The sequence below is a fragment of the Coccinella septempunctata genome, chromosome X (assembly GCF_907165205.1).
Source record: "Coccinella septempunctata chromosome X, icCocSept1.1, whole genome shotgun sequence".
NCBI lineage: Eukaryota > Metazoa > Arthropoda > Insecta > Coleoptera > Coccinellidae > Coccinella > Coccinella septempunctata.
In genome coordinates, this window is record NC_058198.1 from 6269547 (window position 1) to 6288117 (window position 18571).

General features: G+C 34.5%; 2 protein-coding genes across 3 annotated transcripts; one reads left to right on the plus strand and one right to left on the minus strand.

The window, feature by feature from the left end:
- Positions 1-11: 11 nt before the first annotated feature.
- Positions 12-10297, minus strand: LOC123321542 (venom protease-like). Its single transcript, XM_044909203.1, has 6 exons — positions 9953-10297; positions 4476-4853; positions 2283-2421; positions 1401-1561; positions 1047-1148; positions 12-886 (listed from the first exon to the last, which is right to left on the minus strand). Exons 1-6 carry the CDS (start codon positions 10023-10025, stop codon positions 570-572), a joined length of 1170 nt encoding a protein of 389 aa, XP_044765138.1. The 5' UTR covers positions 10026-10297; the 3' UTR covers positions 12-569.
- A 1750-nt stretch (positions 10298-12047) lies between these two features.
- Positions 12048-18533, plus strand: LOC123321416 (scaffold attachment factor B2-like). 2 transcript variants are annotated; one of them, XM_044908993.1, is made up of 14 exons: positions 12048-12283; positions 12415-12502; positions 12564-12637; positions 12723-12821; positions 13144-13183; positions 13830-13932; positions 15422-15689; positions 15745-16035; positions 16097-16216; positions 16660-17063; positions 17190-17438; positions 17499-17635; positions 17937-18063; positions 18183-18533. In XM_044908993.1, the coding sequence occupies exons 1-14, from the start codon at positions 12161-12163 to the stop codon at positions 18322-18324; spliced, it is 2265 nt and encodes a 754-aa protein (XP_044764928.1). In that variant the 5' UTR covers positions 12048-12160; the 3' UTR covers positions 18325-18533. The 2 variants fall into 2 exon arrangements, with proteins under 2 accessions (XP_044764928.1, XP_044764930.1); XM_044908995.1 differs by having other exon boundaries at positions 17499-17581.
- Positions 18534-18571: the final 38 nt, after the last annotated feature.

The following is an 18571-nucleotide window of genomic DNA, read 5'->3' on the forward strand; positions in this document are numbered from 1 at the left end:
AAACGATCAACTGATATCTTCGTGATTTTATTTCAACATACATATATCACAAAGGAATGTTTCAATTAAGCTGCAATAGAACACACATGACACATTCAAAGGGAAAAATTGGTAAGGAATACTTTGTATAATACAATGGATACAGGTATTATCACACATATCGTACATTTAACGTTATGAAATCACAATTAATTCTACTAAAAAATTACAAGGGTTGACAAGGGAGTACAAAAGAACGATTTTCAGTGAATGTAGGGGCTATATTTTGGTTGTTTTCTCTGGATCTTATTGGGAATCATGTTTTTTACGTAGGTATAATTAAAGCCTTTTTTCGATCACTAAAATAAATGAGCCAATGTACCTAGCAAATAATATAAAAAATAACGAGAAAATTTTTCAGCGCTCACACTAACAAAAAATCAATCAACAAATTTTCTAAAGATACTTATTTTTCAGCTTAAATTAAAATATAAAATTTGCGAATAAAAGTTCCTCCTAAAAACTGCATTTACAATATATAAGCTCAATGAAATCTATTTACATCATTCTGTTTTCGATCCACCTTTTGCTCAAATCAGGTTCCTCTCTATCCAGTCCAGGAAGTTGGTTATTCTGGTATAAACTCCAGGATATCCAGCCTCAGCACATCTGAAACCGTAGGAGACAACCCCTATTTGGGTGATTCGAAGATTGTTAGGTTCACTTTCGATAAACATCAAGGGTCCCCCTGAGTCCCCCTTGCAAGAATCTTTGCCCCCTCTTGCGAATCCAGCACAGAGCACCCTCTCGTCAATCACCGAATTCTGCTTGCTGTAAGCTCTTCTGCATTCATCCGTACTCACCACTGGTACTGCTACTTCAAGGAGGGTTGTACTTGTTGGGCCATCTAAAAAATATTATCTGTGTTTTATTCTACATAAACACTTGTTTTCGTGCACGTGAAATTCAATAAGAGTTAATATTCAAGTCAATTTTTTCGGCGAATGAAATTGCTCATTTGAAAATCTGAAATTGGTGTACATCTTACATATTAAATTCGAACTTACTGAAATTAGTACTTCCCCATCCAGCCACAACTGGTTGCGTCCTTACAAAATTCCTGGTCCTTAAACCATCATCTACAGGTAAACAAACTGGCCAAACAGAAGCTGCAATAGAATTTTACTTTCAATTCATGAAAAAAAAGAGCAGGATTTCTTTTCTTCTGATCATCAAACATGAAGAATACCAAACTGATTTCGCCAAAAATGGCGATGTATATAAAATCATATAAAATATATTAATGTTGTGATCATATTTGGTAATGATTATTATTTATAGATAATTATTATAGATGAAGAAGTTAGAAAAAATTACGAAAATCTGGGAAATAATTAAAATGAAAAGTTTTTCCAACTTACGATGATTAACTCTCTTGGAAAGTTTCAAAATAGCTACGTCGTTCGTGAATTTTACTGGACTATAGTCTTCATGCACTCTTGCACTTTCTAGAGGAATATCTTCAGGTGATGCCCCATCATTCTCAGAATACAAATCCAAATCTCCAATTCTTGCTAAATACCTGGAAGAAATTGGGGATAATTCATTTCCAACAAAGGAAACTGCTACAGTCTGCATTTACAGCATGTCACATTAAAAAAAGTCACGAAGCTTCTGAGGGTGGAAAAATTCATACAAGCAGCAATTTTATTTTAGAATTTTGAAACTTGGCGTTGCTATGCAAAGGAATGAATGTGGTAATGTTTGTGATTTTGAAGAATTCTCAAAATTTTTGTTTCTATCCGGAAATACTTCAGTTTCTTTTCCAATGTATTTTTTTTAATTGATTTTTCTAAACCTGTTTTTGATAATATTAATATATCCCTGCTTGGGACTTTGGTAACATTAATTAAAAAAAAACACTTTTATTACTCCCTGTATCTTTTGAACAGGTATTCGATTAGCATAATTTTTTGAACTTCTCATTCAACAACTTTCTCTCTGAATGTTCAAGGTGGTGCTGAAACAACGGGTGCAACTTTTTTCTCAATCCGATGATATAACGTCAAAACTGAACATATAAAGTTGTCGAAACAAAGGAAGAATGCAGTTTATAAAAATTTTCATTTCTTATCATTCCTAGAAAATTTAGTTAAGCCTGAACAGAAAAATGAACTACTGATTGCGAGAATTATTATCAACAAGGATCGAGCTGAATGGGAGCAAAGTATTACTGTACAAAAAAAAAGGAATGATACACAAACATGGCAAATTATTAGAGATAAGTTCTTGGGCCAACTTACAGATCAGATCTTCCATGGACACAATGGCCAGCAGTTAGAACATGTCTGTCTGAAATAAGTGAAGCTCCACACAACCATTTCGGTATAGATGGATTTTTGCTATTTCTATAACCCAAAATTACCATCCAAGGAAACTCTCCTGTAAATTTAAGTGAGATTAATCTCCAATCTGAAAATGTTTCAGCGATATATTATATTTAGTGTCCAACAAAAATCTGATTGAATCCTTTTTGAGTAATTCAAGTTGTTTCGCCAACTTTCTGTCAATTGAAATATTGGAAAACTACAAAAAAAATACTGAGGATAATTTTATTGAATTATCCTAAAACAAATTAGATTATCTTGAAGTTCAATGAGTGTATTCAAAGATTCACCAATGAATTTACGACATTCTTTACTCATAATGTAAACCTTTTATGAATCTTGGTATCAAATGAAACATCCTGTTGATATGAAGTGTGATATAGGATATCTTTCTCAATTAAAACCTAGGTGTTTCGGAATTTCCATGAGTCTTTTGCATAACTTTAGAAAAACGTCTCATACGGAATGAATTTACTCGACAGGTCTATAAATCGAAGTTCCTTTGCGGTTTTAACGAAAACCTCTCAACAGTTTGAGAATTTCGAATGATAATCTAAAAATTACTATTCTTCTGGCAGACTGAGTTGAAAAATTGAAGACATTAGTATTCTTCCTGGTTATCCTTGAAATGGTGTGGTCGACTTGGTTGTCTATAAGCCTTTATTGTATCTTTTCGAAATATTTTATTTCAAGTTAAAGTTATTTTTCGCCATTTCTGAGACTCTTGGTTTTATTGATTCATCGCTGTGATAATTCCTCCCTGAGTATTTTAAGATATCAAAGGAATTAGTTCATACAGCTATGCTATATTTGAATATTCATAATTCTAATAATAATTCAAACCACACGTGAGTATAAAGAATATCGCAACAGGAAAAGGAAGCTATTTCATTCAATTAAACCGGAATTATTGATATATAACTGGAATGAAAATAATCGCAGAATTCAGGATGTGAAACTTTTAATTTTCAATCATTTTTCGCTTTGCAGGGTGAAATGTAATGAACGAAATTAGAACAGGAAATGCATTTATATATTTTGATCTATCGATCGAACTGAAAATTCACATGAATCATACAATTTCATACAATTTCCACAAAAAATTTAGTGAAAAGTTCCAAAGGAAAAATTCGTTCATTGCTTTTTCAATAAATATAAGAACAGAGGCAAAGGTCTTAGATTCGACAAAATCGTGATTCTCTTATCGACTTCATCGAAGTATGCATGAATGGTGAATTCCATTATATGATATAAGACAGACAAATTACATATAAAAGTTTCCAAAACCTTCCATAGTCCTTCAAATTGGAGGTGTTAATTTATTTCCATTCAGAGTAGAAAAACATCTAAGTCATCCGAAGGAATAACATTTTTTTAGGTTACATTGTGAGAACAATGAAATCTCATCCCATCGTAGGAGTTAAAAGCATCCTCTGAGATCAGAGAATCTTCAAGGACAACAATCGGAATCGACAAGTGAAGATTCACTGACCACTTCTTCAATTCAAGTGCCAATTATAAACCTATTCAAATAAATATGTTTATCAGATAAAATTTATTTTATAATACTGCTGGTCTGTTTATATAAGAAATCTGAAGAAACTGTGCAATTTAATGATGTTTTCCATGAACTAACTAACCAGTGACCACTTTTTTTCAAAATTCTGATGACTGCAAATGATTCCTAATGGCTAGAGAATCAATCAGTCATATACGAGCATGCCAAAAGTTGCAGATAATGCTTTGGTGTCCGAAACCAAACAGGAGTACAGTATTTTTCTGGAAACTTTGGAGGGTTTTCTCTCCCAACATGAAGAAATATAAGGGCAGCCTTAGCTGATTTGAGCCTTATAGAAATGAAATTTCTTAGCCCAAGCTGACTTCGTGATGCTGGTCCCATGTTTGACATGTTTTCTGCAGCAGTCACGTCATTTTTTTTTTAGTTTAATTGCTCCATGTTTTGTTGATCCCTCATTAGTGGGTCTTCATTTGAACAAAATATCTGTTCAGCTGGTGAATATAAGATTCTAGTCATCTCAAAAGTCTGCCACAGGTGGTATTGGTCTCAATCAGACGAATGATATGAATTTTTTTATTTTACCTACTCACCAAGTTTGGCTGGCACTCCTCCTACAATTCTAGAGTTGGTGATGTTAGAATATCCACAGTTAGGTTTCCTCAGAAGTTTCCCACTAGTCGTCGGCTGGGTTTGTGGTTGAGGGTATGGATCCTTGGTGACCGGATCAATAGCGTTATTTGTAGGAGGCGTTGGATCAGGTTCTAAGAATGGATTTGGCGTTCGCACCCTTTGTGTGGGACAGCAAACGATGGGGATGTTTCCGTTGCGGAAACATACTGAGTTTCTGAGGAAGGCTACGGCTTGGGGGTTATTAGACTGGGTTTTGAGGATGTTCAGTAGCGCGGGGCATTGGTATATGCTCAGGCAGGCACCTGGTTCTTGGTTTGGGGTCTCGCAAAAAACACCCTCTGAAAACAAAACAGAAAATTTGCTGTTTAACCTACAACACACTACCCTTCCTAACTACAAGTAATAGATTCTTCCAAAAGCCTTAAATTTTGTTTGGACAGAGGCATGTTTCCCTCTTTCCTTCAAGTTTTGAATCATGAATGTGACACGAGGTACACATTATTTAAAAAATGTAACAATGTTTGGAAAAATCGATTGATGGACGAAGTATTTTAGCTGGCTTATTCAGAATAATGATGGTCACAACCTAATCCTTCTCTGATTTCTTTGAAGCTCTCTTATAACATCTGAATTAAACAAACGTGACAGACGTCACTGTACTGTAGTAGATTACTCTAGTCTAGTATAGATTGGTAGTCATAGTGACATCGTTTACATCTTAACGACTAGAATCGCCGCAAATTAATCACACTAACAAGAAGCACAAGGATGTGGTTGAGATGATCATTCAATGAATTCTGATCGAACTTTATCAATTCATGAAGATATTAGTATAACTATCACATACTTGACGGCTATTAAAAGCCCTCAAATCATTGTCGTCGAAATATTTTTATTCTCATTAGTGCACATAGTGTCTTGACTTGAAAATTCAAGCAATTTCACATTACAGTCAAAAAGATGAAGTTCGAAAACAGAATTGCGATCAAAAACGATCAATCATCTTCGAAGGTACAGTACAACAATTTGACACTGAGTAAAATGATTGAAGGTAAAATTTTTCCTATATATTAATTTTCCTCCACTTATTAATTCACTTCATTGAAGTGTCTTTCGGTTACCAGGTGATTCGAATTAAATCTCGTGAGATATAATTGTGGTTGAAACAAAGATGCAATAATAGGACGCAGCTAATTCTGATTAATCATTAATTGTCTTTAATTGGTGGCTGTGGGAGACTAAACCTATTTATCATTATTAATTTGTTTTGGTTTGCTTTGAGTAAAATAGCTGCCAAGTTTGAGAGAGCTTTAGGATGTGGAATTATTCGAACAAAACGAATTGAGGATGTATTTGTGGAGGTTAAAAGAGCCCACTGACATAAGTAAGGGTGTTTTGGTTCATTATTTCTAAAAATGAACTTTGGAATCATCTACGAAAAGGGAATTGTAACCTCTCTTGAAATTTTCACGGCTTTCAGACATGTAGATTAAGAAACTGAGAAAAGTGCTGACGCATATTCAGGAACTTTAAGCCTTCTTTCAGATTCATAACCCATCGATGTCCAACGCTGTTTGTCTGTCAGAAAAAAGATTATCCACAATATTTCCCAAAAAACTAATCCAATGAAGTTGTAAAAACCAGTGCTTGGCTTTACGCCTTTGAAAAAATTATTACTTTCTGAGCAAAAAAAAGATTGAATTACTGTTAATATTTATTGAATATTATCGTTACTCGTATGATGTTTACATCTTCTATTAGATATACAAATTGATTGATGCTTTCAATACCCTGTGGTGATATACGTATGATTCGCATTTTCTATTTGATGTACGTGTTTTCAATGCTGACCACTTTTCATTCGCTCATCGAACAGAATAAACTTGTTCCGCTGGAAATACTCAATAAAACATGTCTGATTATTCAACATCTCAACCAAAAATCGACAGACCGTAACTTACGTTCTGTACAAATTCATTTTTCCGTCGGTCAATTGTTACAACAACGGTGTGAAAGGAAAAAATTACGTTTATTAATCCAGATCCGCATCACGGCATCGTTTTAGGGCTTTTTATAGAGCTACCGACACGTAATAAAGGTCAGTATTTAGGTAAATCCACGGGCCTTGGCTCTGAATAGAAGATATGTCACACAAAATCCGTGTTTCGTAAATACAGGATTTCCCAAAATGGAACTAATGACATTCATTGGATGTTGAAATACTTTATTTTGATGATTCAAATGTTTCGAGTTGAAGGTATTCGTTTAACAATCTATAATAGATTTATTTGTATTATTATTACATTTCGGACCGTGTTACCTGAATACGAATGGCAAGGTCGATTATCACCTCTGTTGTTGGCATCGTTCTTTCGAAATATTCGAAGAATTTCAGGCAAGAGATTCTTCTTTCGGACAGCTGAAGGTGAAGTACTCGAAAATCACTTATTGCAGTGTTCAAGACATGGATCGACTGCTTTACCGTAAAAATCAATACAATTTCTACGCATTTTTATATTTTTTAATCCTTTCTGACATATCTCCTCCCTATTCGAACTATTGTCTAGGTTACACGAAAATTTTGACAAATTTTGGGAAACTTATACTCAATAGAGTTTCGTACTTCCAATATCTACTCAAAAATTCATATGGTAAAAATAATTTTTTCTTCTCCACGAATAAGTGCTTTTTCTCCTTATCAGAAGTTAACGTGTGACATGGCAGTTTTTTATTTCCCTGAAAATTAACATTCGAACGATAAATGATTCATGTCATTATTATCCACAAAAAAAAGGTTTTTTTGTTGCTTTAAAAGTCTCCAAAGCTACCAAATATTTTTCTGATAGGAATGATTGATTGTTGAGGAATCCCAATGAAGTGAATTATAATCATCTATTTATTTTAATGGGAAATTCTTCGAAAACCAAAGATATACGTGAATAAACTCTCATAAAAGAAATTCTTCTATGAAAAGCACTTATGTTTTTGAAATTACCTGGAATGTTACAAAATATTCCTTAGATAATCTCGAACTGTCCGAGTTACCTATATTCAATTATTTGTCACTCTAACTAATCACACAATAGATTTTCAAAAATGGTCCTAACTCTTAAAGTTTTGTCGTTTAAAGAAGGACTCTGCTGAATATTCTACACGCATTACCTTTCATCTGATAATTTCGAAGGTCTCATTAGAGTCGTTTACATTATTCAAAGAAATTAAATTATCTGAAGAAACTACATAGTTGTTCTTTTAAATTATGTATAACATTTAGACCTATATGATTTTTCTGGGAGATACTCGTATCCAAAGTTTATACCTTCGAAAAATTCCCAAAAAGATGGGGTCAGTTAAAAATTCGTCAAGATCGAACGGTTGCACCGAGTTCAATGGAATTTTGAGAAATATTTTTTTGAATATTGAATACGACACGAATCTAAATTCACACAATTATGAGGCGAATTTTTTGACGGATGAGTGCAGTCATCTCCTGGTCTATCTTATGAATAATGTTCATTCATATTTTCTACGCGAATCGATTAACATTGCTCCAGTTTCATTTTAATCGGAATTGACCCTGAATATTTCTGCTACGAGAATGATGCCCATATCAGTCAATTAATTGATTAAACTATTATTATTCTACGTAGGAAACTAATAAGTTTGAATTCATGACGAAATACATTTCCCCTTAATGCGGACTTCTGAATAGGATGTGGGAGAATATACGGACCATTATCAACTTTTTCACAAAATGCAATTTTCACTTACTTATTTTATGAAAATAAACTAGTGATTTTCAGAACACAATTCATATATAAGAATACAGCATAAATGTTGATTTTTCAGTAATTTCCTATCAATTGTGGGAAAAGATTAATGGGAATTTCCAAAAAATATGTAGAGGAAAAGTATTTGTCACAAAAAAGTTTTCAATCTCAATAAACACTGATAAAATCTTGTCTGGAGGATGTTACTATAGTCATCATTATATGGTTAATGAACTCATGGAAGTTGTTCGAAAAAAAAATTGGAACCAGTTTTCTGATTCTTATTGCACAAAATGTAATACACCACTCACCTTAAAAAATGGTATGGATTCGGGGTGCTATATTTTTCAGTAAAATATTGACAAGTTTTCTAGACTTCAAACAAGCATATTTTTAAGCATTACTTCAAATTCTTCCTGAATTTGAAAGTATGTTCATATCACTACTAAATTATTCGAATTATTGTTTCTTTATTCTTTATTGCGCGAAACTGAAGCTGGGTGAAGGTACTACCCAGCTGAGAAATCTATTGTGAACGTGTAACACGTGTATGTAGTGGTTGGAAACTCATCGTTAGCTTTGAGTACCTACTCAATACTCAATATTGTTAGGTAGAATCATTTAAGTTGATTCTTTAGTTTGATTATTATAGATTTTCATCAAGTATCGGCCATACATATCAATTCAATATATGTATTGAGCTATATTTTCAGAATTACTCATTTCTTTTTTCAATTGCTATTTTTCTGAACTTTTCCAACAAAGTATAACTTTAAATTTGTATGAAATATTATCCAATAATTCCTGTGGGATAAAATACAAACTATTCCTGAGTAGTCGATATTGGGATTTTTTATTTATACTTTTTGATTTTCCTAATATCCTATATTTTACAACGAAGCAAACTTTTTTATGAAGAAGAAAGGTTTTAATTGAATTAGAGGAAAATTCTTATGTTATATTTGTTTCACCACATTATATTTTCATGAAAAAGAATCAATAGTTTTTCCCTCAAATGACCATTTTCGTCTGGTAGAATTCGTTCATTTGATCGTTGAGCAAATATTTTGTTCACCTCATTTTGGAAATAACTTCTTCGTATTTCAGTTACGTATTTATACAAGTCCATTGTAATTCTGATATTTTATAACGTGATTTTCAGAAGGAAACCAATAGAATTTTCATTGTTGATGATCTTTAATCGATTTCTGTTTTCAAAAATTGAGAATATATCTGTGAACTGCTTTCTTTCGTTTTGTATAGATATAGAAATATTTGTGAGACATCAGTAGATATCTGAAGAAAAATTAACGGCTCGCAGAGAATCAGTATTTTGTTTTAAATTCCAGAAAATCTCAGCGTTTTAAACCTGTACTATTCATTAATCATTTGTACACTCTAAAATGGTTTATTTTGTAAAAGCTCATGAGGTGCATGGCGTGAGAAAAAATATTTTGTTTATGTAGATATTCTTAATAAAATATATAAATTTCCAAAATGAATAGTCGAAATAATATAAGTATAATGAGAAATGCAAGGCCAAATCCTGAATAATCCAACATCCCAAAATTGATTTGAGATCAATGTGCTAAATAAAGAAAAAAAATTTATTACCATCAGCACCTACAATATCGAAAATTTCGTTTTTCTCAACCTCTCGACCTTACCTTGTTGGCTGGATTCCTGTATGAAGACACACGAAAGGACAAGCACAAAACAAACACGATCAATTATTCCCATCTTACGTTGGAAAATGTCAATATAACTGCACTTATTTAATTTTCGTAATATGAAACAAATGAACAGGCTGCCGCACAACTACTGTTAAGTCATAGGCCAATATATGTTTCACATGGAGAGAGCACCTCTATCATGGTCATCATCAGAAGGCCGATCGCTTTATAAACTCTAATGTTGGCAGGTTCAGTTCAAGAAAATTAGCGATTTATTGTTGAATTCAGAAATTCCCGGTTGATAAATCAGCTAGGTCTGCGAAGTACTGGTTTGGAGGATTCATGTGAAAATAGCCATACTACTGGTGTTAGCATGGGAACGGAAGGATTATACGTCTATTTCCTATGAAAAACAGTAAGGCGAATAAGGCGATTATGTCATACCTATTGTTGCTGGAATCCTTAGGAATAAATTTTATAATTACCTCACACTTTATTCCCAAAATATTGTTTTTTTCTCGACTCGTTATATCCAAAACTCTTCATATAGGAGTTGAAAAACTTGAAATTTCGTATTTATGATCCCCTTTGATTTTCCTTTGAATTTCAAATGAAGGGTTTTTCATATTGAAATATTTTTTAATGCATGAAACCCACAAAAAACAGAAATAGCAAGAGAACACATCTTTCCAAATTTACAACAAGAAAAATTCCAGATATATACATATCTGGAATAAGTCGAGTTGTCTCTCGAAAATAATAACATACACCCTTTAAATTGAATGTCGTAAAATATTGACTTGACTAAAATAAGTCATTGAGGACAAGAATGAATCCTACGTTGCGAATCCTGTGATCAATTTAGTCATATAAAATTAAAAAATCAGCTTCTCTTGAGAAATATTCGAAATACTTTTGTCAAAAACTTGAAAGAAACTGATTCGGAAAAAATCTGGTAAAAGAATTATGTTAAAGACATTGTTTTGGGGGTAGAGGAGAGCTTAGACATATAACCCCCTGAATCATACGAAATATTGCAAATTTTCCTTGCTTTATTGAAATTTTGTAAAAGTTGCTTCGTAGAAAATGCGATGAACAGGCTTATACATTATACAATAGGGTACCTATTGAAAACTATTGCAGCATTTTCGTCTTTGACGATTCCGTGTCCAAACCAAGGTTGAAGAAAGTGTAGAATTGAAGAAAAGAAGGAAAATTTGAGGGGCAGATATTGAAAACGCAGATTATTACGCCTTGAACAATTCAAGGTAGGCAACCCAACATACTGGGGAAAGTACCCTATGCATGAAGTATTACATACGTAAGCCTCGTCTAGATAATATAATATGAGATCGCGAATCCATGATCACACATATTTAAAAGAAAATTTCTCATTTTCTAATTCTTTATTTCTCCATTTCCTTGGGAAAAGTTATTTAAATTATCACTGTTCTGCTATTCTATGAAATCCACGGTATAAAATATTTTGCTTGCGCATATGCCATATTTCAAGATTTTTCTTTACATCTAGGAAATCCATTCGAGAATTAATTGAATACCTAAAGTACATCCTTATTTTCCTCAGAAAATTTTGCAACTTATTCGCTGATATTTGGTAAAATGTATTGAAATTGCATTTTGCAAAGAAAAACTATTCTATTTCCTCCGGAGTCGAAACTAAAAACACTAATATCAAATTTATGTGAATTGAATTTGTAATATCTCGTACACATTTTTCGTACCAATTGGATAATTTTATTGAGTTATTGCATGCAGCAGAATTAACTTAGAATAGGTTATATAGTACAGTTTGTGATTTTTGCGAAGAATACTTTTGTATCTTCCAACCAAGTGCGTTGAAGAACGTTGAAGAATTTTGACTGATAAATACGAGTCTTCTACTGAATACTACAATTTTTGTGTATATTCCTTCAGAATATTCTGTCCGCCCTCCCTGACACGCTAAAAATAAAAAATCGCCGGAATTTTTATTTGAAGCAGACAACTGCTCTGATTTGAAGTATAATCAGAAAATGCCATTTGGCAACCCTGCCCCTGCTTAAATCAGCTCGAAAAGTTAGGTGTTGTATTCTGTGGTTAGGTGTCGCGGAAGTCATTTTGGATTCCTCAATTAAATTGAAGAGCCATAATTTTTAAATATACGTCCATTTAAGCGAAATTTTGACGAAAAAGTTCGCTATCATGGCTGAATCTGATGGTAAAAAACTTAGTGAATTGAGAGTCGTCCATTTAAGAATTGAATTGGAGAAAAGGGGATTGGATCAAAAGGGAGTGAAGCAAGTGTTGATGGATAGATTACAAAAGGTGTGTTAATTAATGTTTCAGTCGATAAACAATTTCCTTGTAGCTTCAAGTTATGGAAACGATATAGCTTGGAATAGAAAATGTTTCTATTGCCTGTTCAAATATTTGTTAGTCATGTTTTCTGTATTTAGGCTCTAACAGACGAAGGTGAGGATCCAGAGACCTATTTGTTCAATCCTTCAGAGGAGAAGGTCCCTAGTAAGAGGCTATCTGTTTCTGGTAAATATGAAAAATATTATGTTGATTTATTTATTAATGAAATGATTCTTGCTTTAACCAGGTAAATCTGAAGCCGAGAAGACTGAAGATTGTAATAAGGAAAAACTAGAACAGAGTTTCACAGAAACTGAAAAGGTGAGTTTTCAAAGCATATAAGGAAGAATATCTATTTTCTGTAAGAAAGCAGATTTAAAATTTGATGTTTTCATGCATATGATAGGAAACTGATAATGAGGATAAAAGCCAGCAGAAAGACGACGATCATGAGTCTCCCATTACATTAACTTTGGAAGAGGAGGAAAAGATTCAAGATGATGAAGTAAGTGTTTTGCATATTTCTGTGTGCGGTACAAATGTGGTTGAATAAACCTTGTTAAGAAGCGGCAGCTCCTTCAGAGCCTATATGAAATTTGGAAAACGCCACCTGGTGTCAATATTTATAACTAGAATTAGTACTTGGTTGTTTGTTTGTTTGTTTTTAGTGTATTGAACAACCACTCCTTAGAAACAGATGATTTTTGGTGTTTTAATATGAGTTTTCATGAACTCTGATTCTGGCACTTGTGAATCCTCTGGGTCGAAGCCAGTGTTTTGAACCTCATCAAGTTTGAAAGTATAATTTATTTTTTATCTTGTTTTAGAACATATCGGAGACGACTACAAAGGAGAAATCAGAAATAGGTAAGTCTCTTTCATAATGATCTGCATTTGATGTTTATACTTATCAAGCCTGTTTATTACCTCTCTAATAAAAATATGTATGACATGATATTAGTGACATAAAAACTAACATTATTGTGGAATATCCACAAGAAGATTAAATAAATGACTTGAAAAATGAAGAGCTGAGCCAGGAGAACAAAGGAGTTGTTGCAGTATATTTCTTCCTGACGATCTGGAGTTTTGGTTTGTGTCAACCTGACAGGATCTGTGCGAGAGAAGATATTGTTAAACTGGATGATTGCAGTGAAACGCATGACCATCAAATCAAGATTTAGTGCATTTTTTTGTTTGAAGAGCAGATTTTTGTTCGAGAAAAGAAGATAATTGGGATGCAAGAAATGCGAAGACTTGTTAGTTTTTATGTCACTGAATGAAAGTCATGTAAGTGTTTCGTGAATACCACAAGATAGTTACGAAAGTAAGAAGTGAAGTGAATATATGGAGGCGTTTACTTAGGAATATCTTGAATTTATATGTCTAATGAATTTCAATCAGTATTTTGTTGAAAATGTTTATTAATGTTTACAACTGTGAAGTTCTCAGACAACGGGGCACCAATTTTGAGCTAAAATTTAAATATCTTCGATTTCATTTCTTCCTCTAGATGAGAAGAAATCGGCAAATGAAGAAGAAACCAAGGAGGAAAAAGAAGACAAGTCTACATCGGAGGCTGAAACTACGAAGAAGGAAGCAGCAGATTCTTCTAGGTTGGTTCAATTCATTTCCATTTACCACAATTACCCTTTAGTGAAGTAACATAGGAATCTCGGGGAAGTTCAACGGGCAAGAGCCAGAATAGCAAAGTGATTATAGCAGTTGCTCATCTCGAGAATGGTGAAGGATCATTCTGGATTTTTAATCAACATTCGCATCAGTTTGGCGTGCAGAAACATCCATCCGTATTTAACTTCCTTGGATATTTATGCAGACACTATGGAAAAATTACATCTTTCCTTGGATGGAAAAACCTAAAGAACATCTTGTAACATCAGGCTGAATAATCATCGAAGTAGATTTATTTTGATTATAATCTCGATTTGGTAATCGTTTAGTGCTAGCAATTCCATCTCTGATGAAATTCGAATTATATATGTGGAATCCGGTAGCTATAATTTTTTCAGCTGATTTTTTATCACACTGGAAGTAAATTGATGCATGAGAGGTCTGACAAACAAACTCAAATTCGTTGACGATAAACGACAATATTGTTAGGGCGTTCGGTTTTGCCATGTGAGAGGCGGCTGTTTTTTTTTTGTCACGAAGACAGAAATGTGTTCACTTGATGTCAAACCCACAAATAGACAGAATCTCTTAGCTTCGGCCAAGTGGTCCAGATTTTTACTCCTTTCAGTCATTAACGAACGATTCAGAGCAACTCAATCTGAGGTGAAAACTGAACTGGCCTTTTTTATTGATTCAATGCTTCTGGAGGCAGAATTGAATATATCCATGTGATGATTAAATATCTCACCTTGCAGATGGGAGAAATTTTATTCGTCTGCAGTGATATCCGTAGAAGATCAAAATGTAACAATATTTCATTCAGTTACTTTCTCAGTGAAATTCCCAATTCGATTGAAGATAAAAACACTTTTGGATGATAACATGATTTTGAAACCTTCAACTGTGTAGCTGAGATTTTGATTGTTTTATCGGGCGAGTCTTTCTGTGAATTTTGATATGAGCTCAAATTTAGTTCGGTTGAGATAAAAAGAAAATTTGGAATGCCATTCAATTGAACTTTTCCCTTCCAAGATGAGGCTTGATTAACTTTTTATCATTATTATTATATTGATGATTATTGTGCTCTATTATACCTCAATTTTTTATTCATATCATATTCAAGGATTGAAGAATACCTTGGAACTTGATTTAGACGTATATGCAATACTATCCAGTTGATATTTGTTTACAATAAGATTCTCCTATTATTTTTAACTACATATCGGCATACTGAATTTTTTCTGGACTTTCTCTCTCTCTATCTTGGAAATTAACGTGAAGAATGGTCGAAAAAAAAAACATTCTACTCCATATCAAGCTGAATTATGAAGTAAAAGTTGTTGAATTAGTGAAGTAAATCTACTTGTACAAATCGAGTGCTTTTTTCGTGTAAATATCGATAACAGGAACTTTGTCAGGCCTCAAGATTCGAACACCCTGGACGATATTTAAGTAGTACTGTTTCTTCCACAGTGGTGCAGATGGCAAGAAGGTCCCTAGTAATGCGAACCCTCGCGCTATATGGATCAGTAATGTAGCTATGAATACACGTGCTTGCGATATAAAACAGGCTTTATCGCAGTACGGTAAAGTTGTGGGTGCTAAGGTTGTAGTCAACGCTAAGTATCCTGGAACCTGCTGTTTTGGCTATGTAACCATGGGATCTGTCGAAGATGCAAATAAGGTCATTGAAAATTTGAATAACACAGAGCTCAATGGCCACATCATCAAGATAGAGAAGGTAAATCGGCAGCCTCCTCTCCAACCATGGACTCTATACCTGCTCTTTATTCCAGTTCGACGTGGTTAGGGGTGAGCAGCTGAAGCAGGGCAAAAACGGAAGAAAATCCCCCGAACGTTCCAAATCCTCTTCGAGGAAGGATAAGTCGCCGGCTCCCCAATCGTCGTCCAAAGGCGCAAAGGAGGACGACGCGAAAAAATCGAACGATAGCAACGAAGAGAAGGATAAAACGAAATCCACCGAAGCTGAGAAATCTGAGAAAGAGAATGCCGAAAAGAAGACTGAAGATAAGGAGGAGAAGGATGATAAAGGGGGAGACCGCAAAGAGGACGACAGTAGAAAGAGGGTAAATAAGGGTAAATGCGATGAATGTGCAGGAAAATCACCTCAACATCCGAAATTTTCAGCACGTGTCCAGTGACAGGAAAAGCCGCGATAGTAAAAGGACATCGAAGGAGCGTACAAGCGTTAGATCACGATCTCGTGATAAAAAGAATAAGGAAATTCTTACTTTCGATAAGATAAGAGTAAGTTTCTATCTGCTGGTTCATACACACAGGAAAAGTTTTTGATCAAAGATATTTTTAACTCGTTTCGCATTGTCCATACTTCCATTACGAAAATTTGGTTCAACTACAATAAATACATTGATAAACATTATGGTATACCATCGCCCAGTCTAGAGTAGAAATGTTCATATCTGTTATGCTTGTTTTGTGACTCAAGAAGTAACATCTTCGCTTTTATTCTAATTTTTTCGAATAATTTGAGAAAATGCCTTTCTTTCAATTACCAAGTGTGCAGTTGGAAATAATTTTTTTAGTGGAGCTGGGTGTAACTTAAAACCTCTTCAAAATATATATGTCGTGACATTACTGCTTTTACTGTGTCGACACTGGGACGTCGATATTTTCTTAATTAGGAAAAATCAGTCGATTGAATAACAAATCAAATATTTTTCTCGTGTTAGGAGACCCGTGAACGGCAAAGGCTGAGGGAAAAGGAGCGTCTTCTTAGGGAGGAATCCCGTCGTAGACACGAGGAGAGACTACGCCAGAGGGAGATAGAACGTAGGCAACGTTCAGAAGCGGTCAGGCTAGAACGGGAAAGGGAGAAACTGCGCATCGAGAGGGAAAAAATCGAAAGGGAGAAGAACGAACTGATCAGGTTGGAGCGTGAGAGGCAGAAGATAGAGCGCGAAAGGATAGAACTGGAGAAGATGGAGCTGCAGAGGACGAGGATTCGTTTGGAAGAGGACCGAAGGGCAGCAAAAAGGCCTGCCCCTTATCGAAGGGACGAGTCTTTTGATGATAGAAAACGGTCTTCCGACGGTAGACACTTCAATGAACCCCCTCCACCCCACTTTGAGAGCAGGTAATTGCATCTTGATGTTTTTCTTTGTATTCATTCATCAGCAGCGTATTTGAATGGTTGAGTGCTTAGCGTCATCAATATTTGTTCTCATTATGAACCTTACCTGTACCTTGCTAATTATTTCAGTTCCAAATTGAGAGATGCGAGTCCACCGAAGAAGTTCGCCACCAAGGATTACAAGTCTCTGTATGACAAGAGGGAAATATCCGATAAGAGGAGTAGCAGAGAATTCGAATCCGATCGCAACAGACATTCCTCGAGCTCTATTGGCGGCAGGCCCAGTTCTGGGAAATTCGAAGGTAGACCTTATGAAAATATGCGTGATCGAGATATCCACGAACGCAGTAGAGATTCTATTCCAAGTGTCAGCTCAAGGTAGACGTTTATTTGTTGTTAGTTAGGTATCTTAAGTCCTGAGTGTCAATTTATTTGTAGAGTGACGAAAGACCACAGGTTTGAGCGCGAAAGAGATCGTAGCCCACACTATCGCCCAGGGGACAGACGTGTTATGTCTGATGGTAAGCCTAAAATGCCCACATCCTCGTCTAGACCATATTCAAGCTCATCGGCTGGTAAGCTTGTAGTGATGAATTTTTCCATGACTAACACATTTGATTTCGTTAAACGTACGGCCAATTCAGTTATCAAATGATTTATTAACAATAGTTCGAATCAATTTAGACCCACTGTCGATTATCTTATCTTATTTTTCATTCATAATGTATTAACTGAAAAAATAATGCAAACGGCCTACGATTGGGAGATTCCAACCAGATTATTAACAAAGTTGTGCTTAGAATGTTGCATCATAAATAGAACCTTAGGTTGTGTTCAGTTAGTTGCGGCAGAAAGTGACACCTTTATTTTTTGTAGATCTGCCTCATTTCGATTCGAGGGGACCTTCGTCATCGTGGAACTCGCCATCGCCATCAAAACCATTCACGAATAATTCAAAATGGCCTAAAGATGACTCTTGGCGTTCGAATGCACCATCTGACAGGTTAGTCAGAAAGATGAGAAATTAATCAATTCAATCAGTATTTCGTAAGCGCATAGAGACACCTAACTTTCTTGTGAATCTAGTTAGCTCTTGGATATTCTGTTGTTGTTCTTCTACAGGTGGAATAACTCTGGAAGGAACCCCAACTTTAGTGGGGGGTCCAATTTATCTATGGCTCCAGCTTGTCCTCCACCTCCAGCCATCAACAACTATCCAGATCGATTTGATTATAAGATACCTAGTAGTATAAGAAAATATTAAGGAAACCAATAGTTAGTCTTTTCTGTTGTAATTTAATTTTGATGGAACAGTTTTGAATACAAGTTGTTTGTAGGTATAGATGTTTTGGATATCCCTGATACAAGGAAACTTTGTAAATATGTTTTTTTGTAATTCAATATTTTACGAGTGCATTTTATGTTGTCATGATTCAATAAACACCATGTATTGAATAAATAATTTTTTGGCAACTGTACAAATTATAATTTCAGTGTGAACATTTCATTGC

What these genes read in the sequence shown, in the direction of transcription:
- LOC123321416 (XM_044908993.1), top strand. Translation starts at nt 12,161, where the DNA reads ATGGCTGAATCTGATGGTAAAAAACTTAGTGAATTGAGAGTCGTCCAT. An exon ending in ATATTCAAGCTCATCGGCTG is followed by an intron (nt 17,636 to 17,936) that starts GTAAGCTTGTAG and finishes TATTTTTTGTAG; the next exon opens with ATCTGCCTCATTTCGATTCG. An exon ending in TCGAATGCACCATCTGACAG is followed by an intron (nt 18,064 to 18,182) that starts GTTAGTCAGAAA and finishes GTTCTTCTACAG; the next exon opens with GTGGAATAACTCTGGAAGGA.
- LOC123321542 (XM_044909203.1), bottom strand. Translation starts at nt 10,025, where the DNA reads ATGGGAATAATTGATCGTGTTTGTTTTGTGCTTGTCCTTTCGTGTGTC. An exon ending in GTCCATGGAAGATCTGATCT is followed by an intron (nt 1,562 to 2,282) that starts GTAAGTTGGCCC and finishes AATTTCTTCCAG; the next exon opens with GTATTTAGCAAGAATTGGAG. An exon ending in ATGGGGAAGTACTAATTTCA is followed by an intron (nt 887 to 1,046) that starts GTAAGTTCGAAT and finishes AATATTTTTTAG; the next exon opens with ATGGCCCAACAAGTACAACC.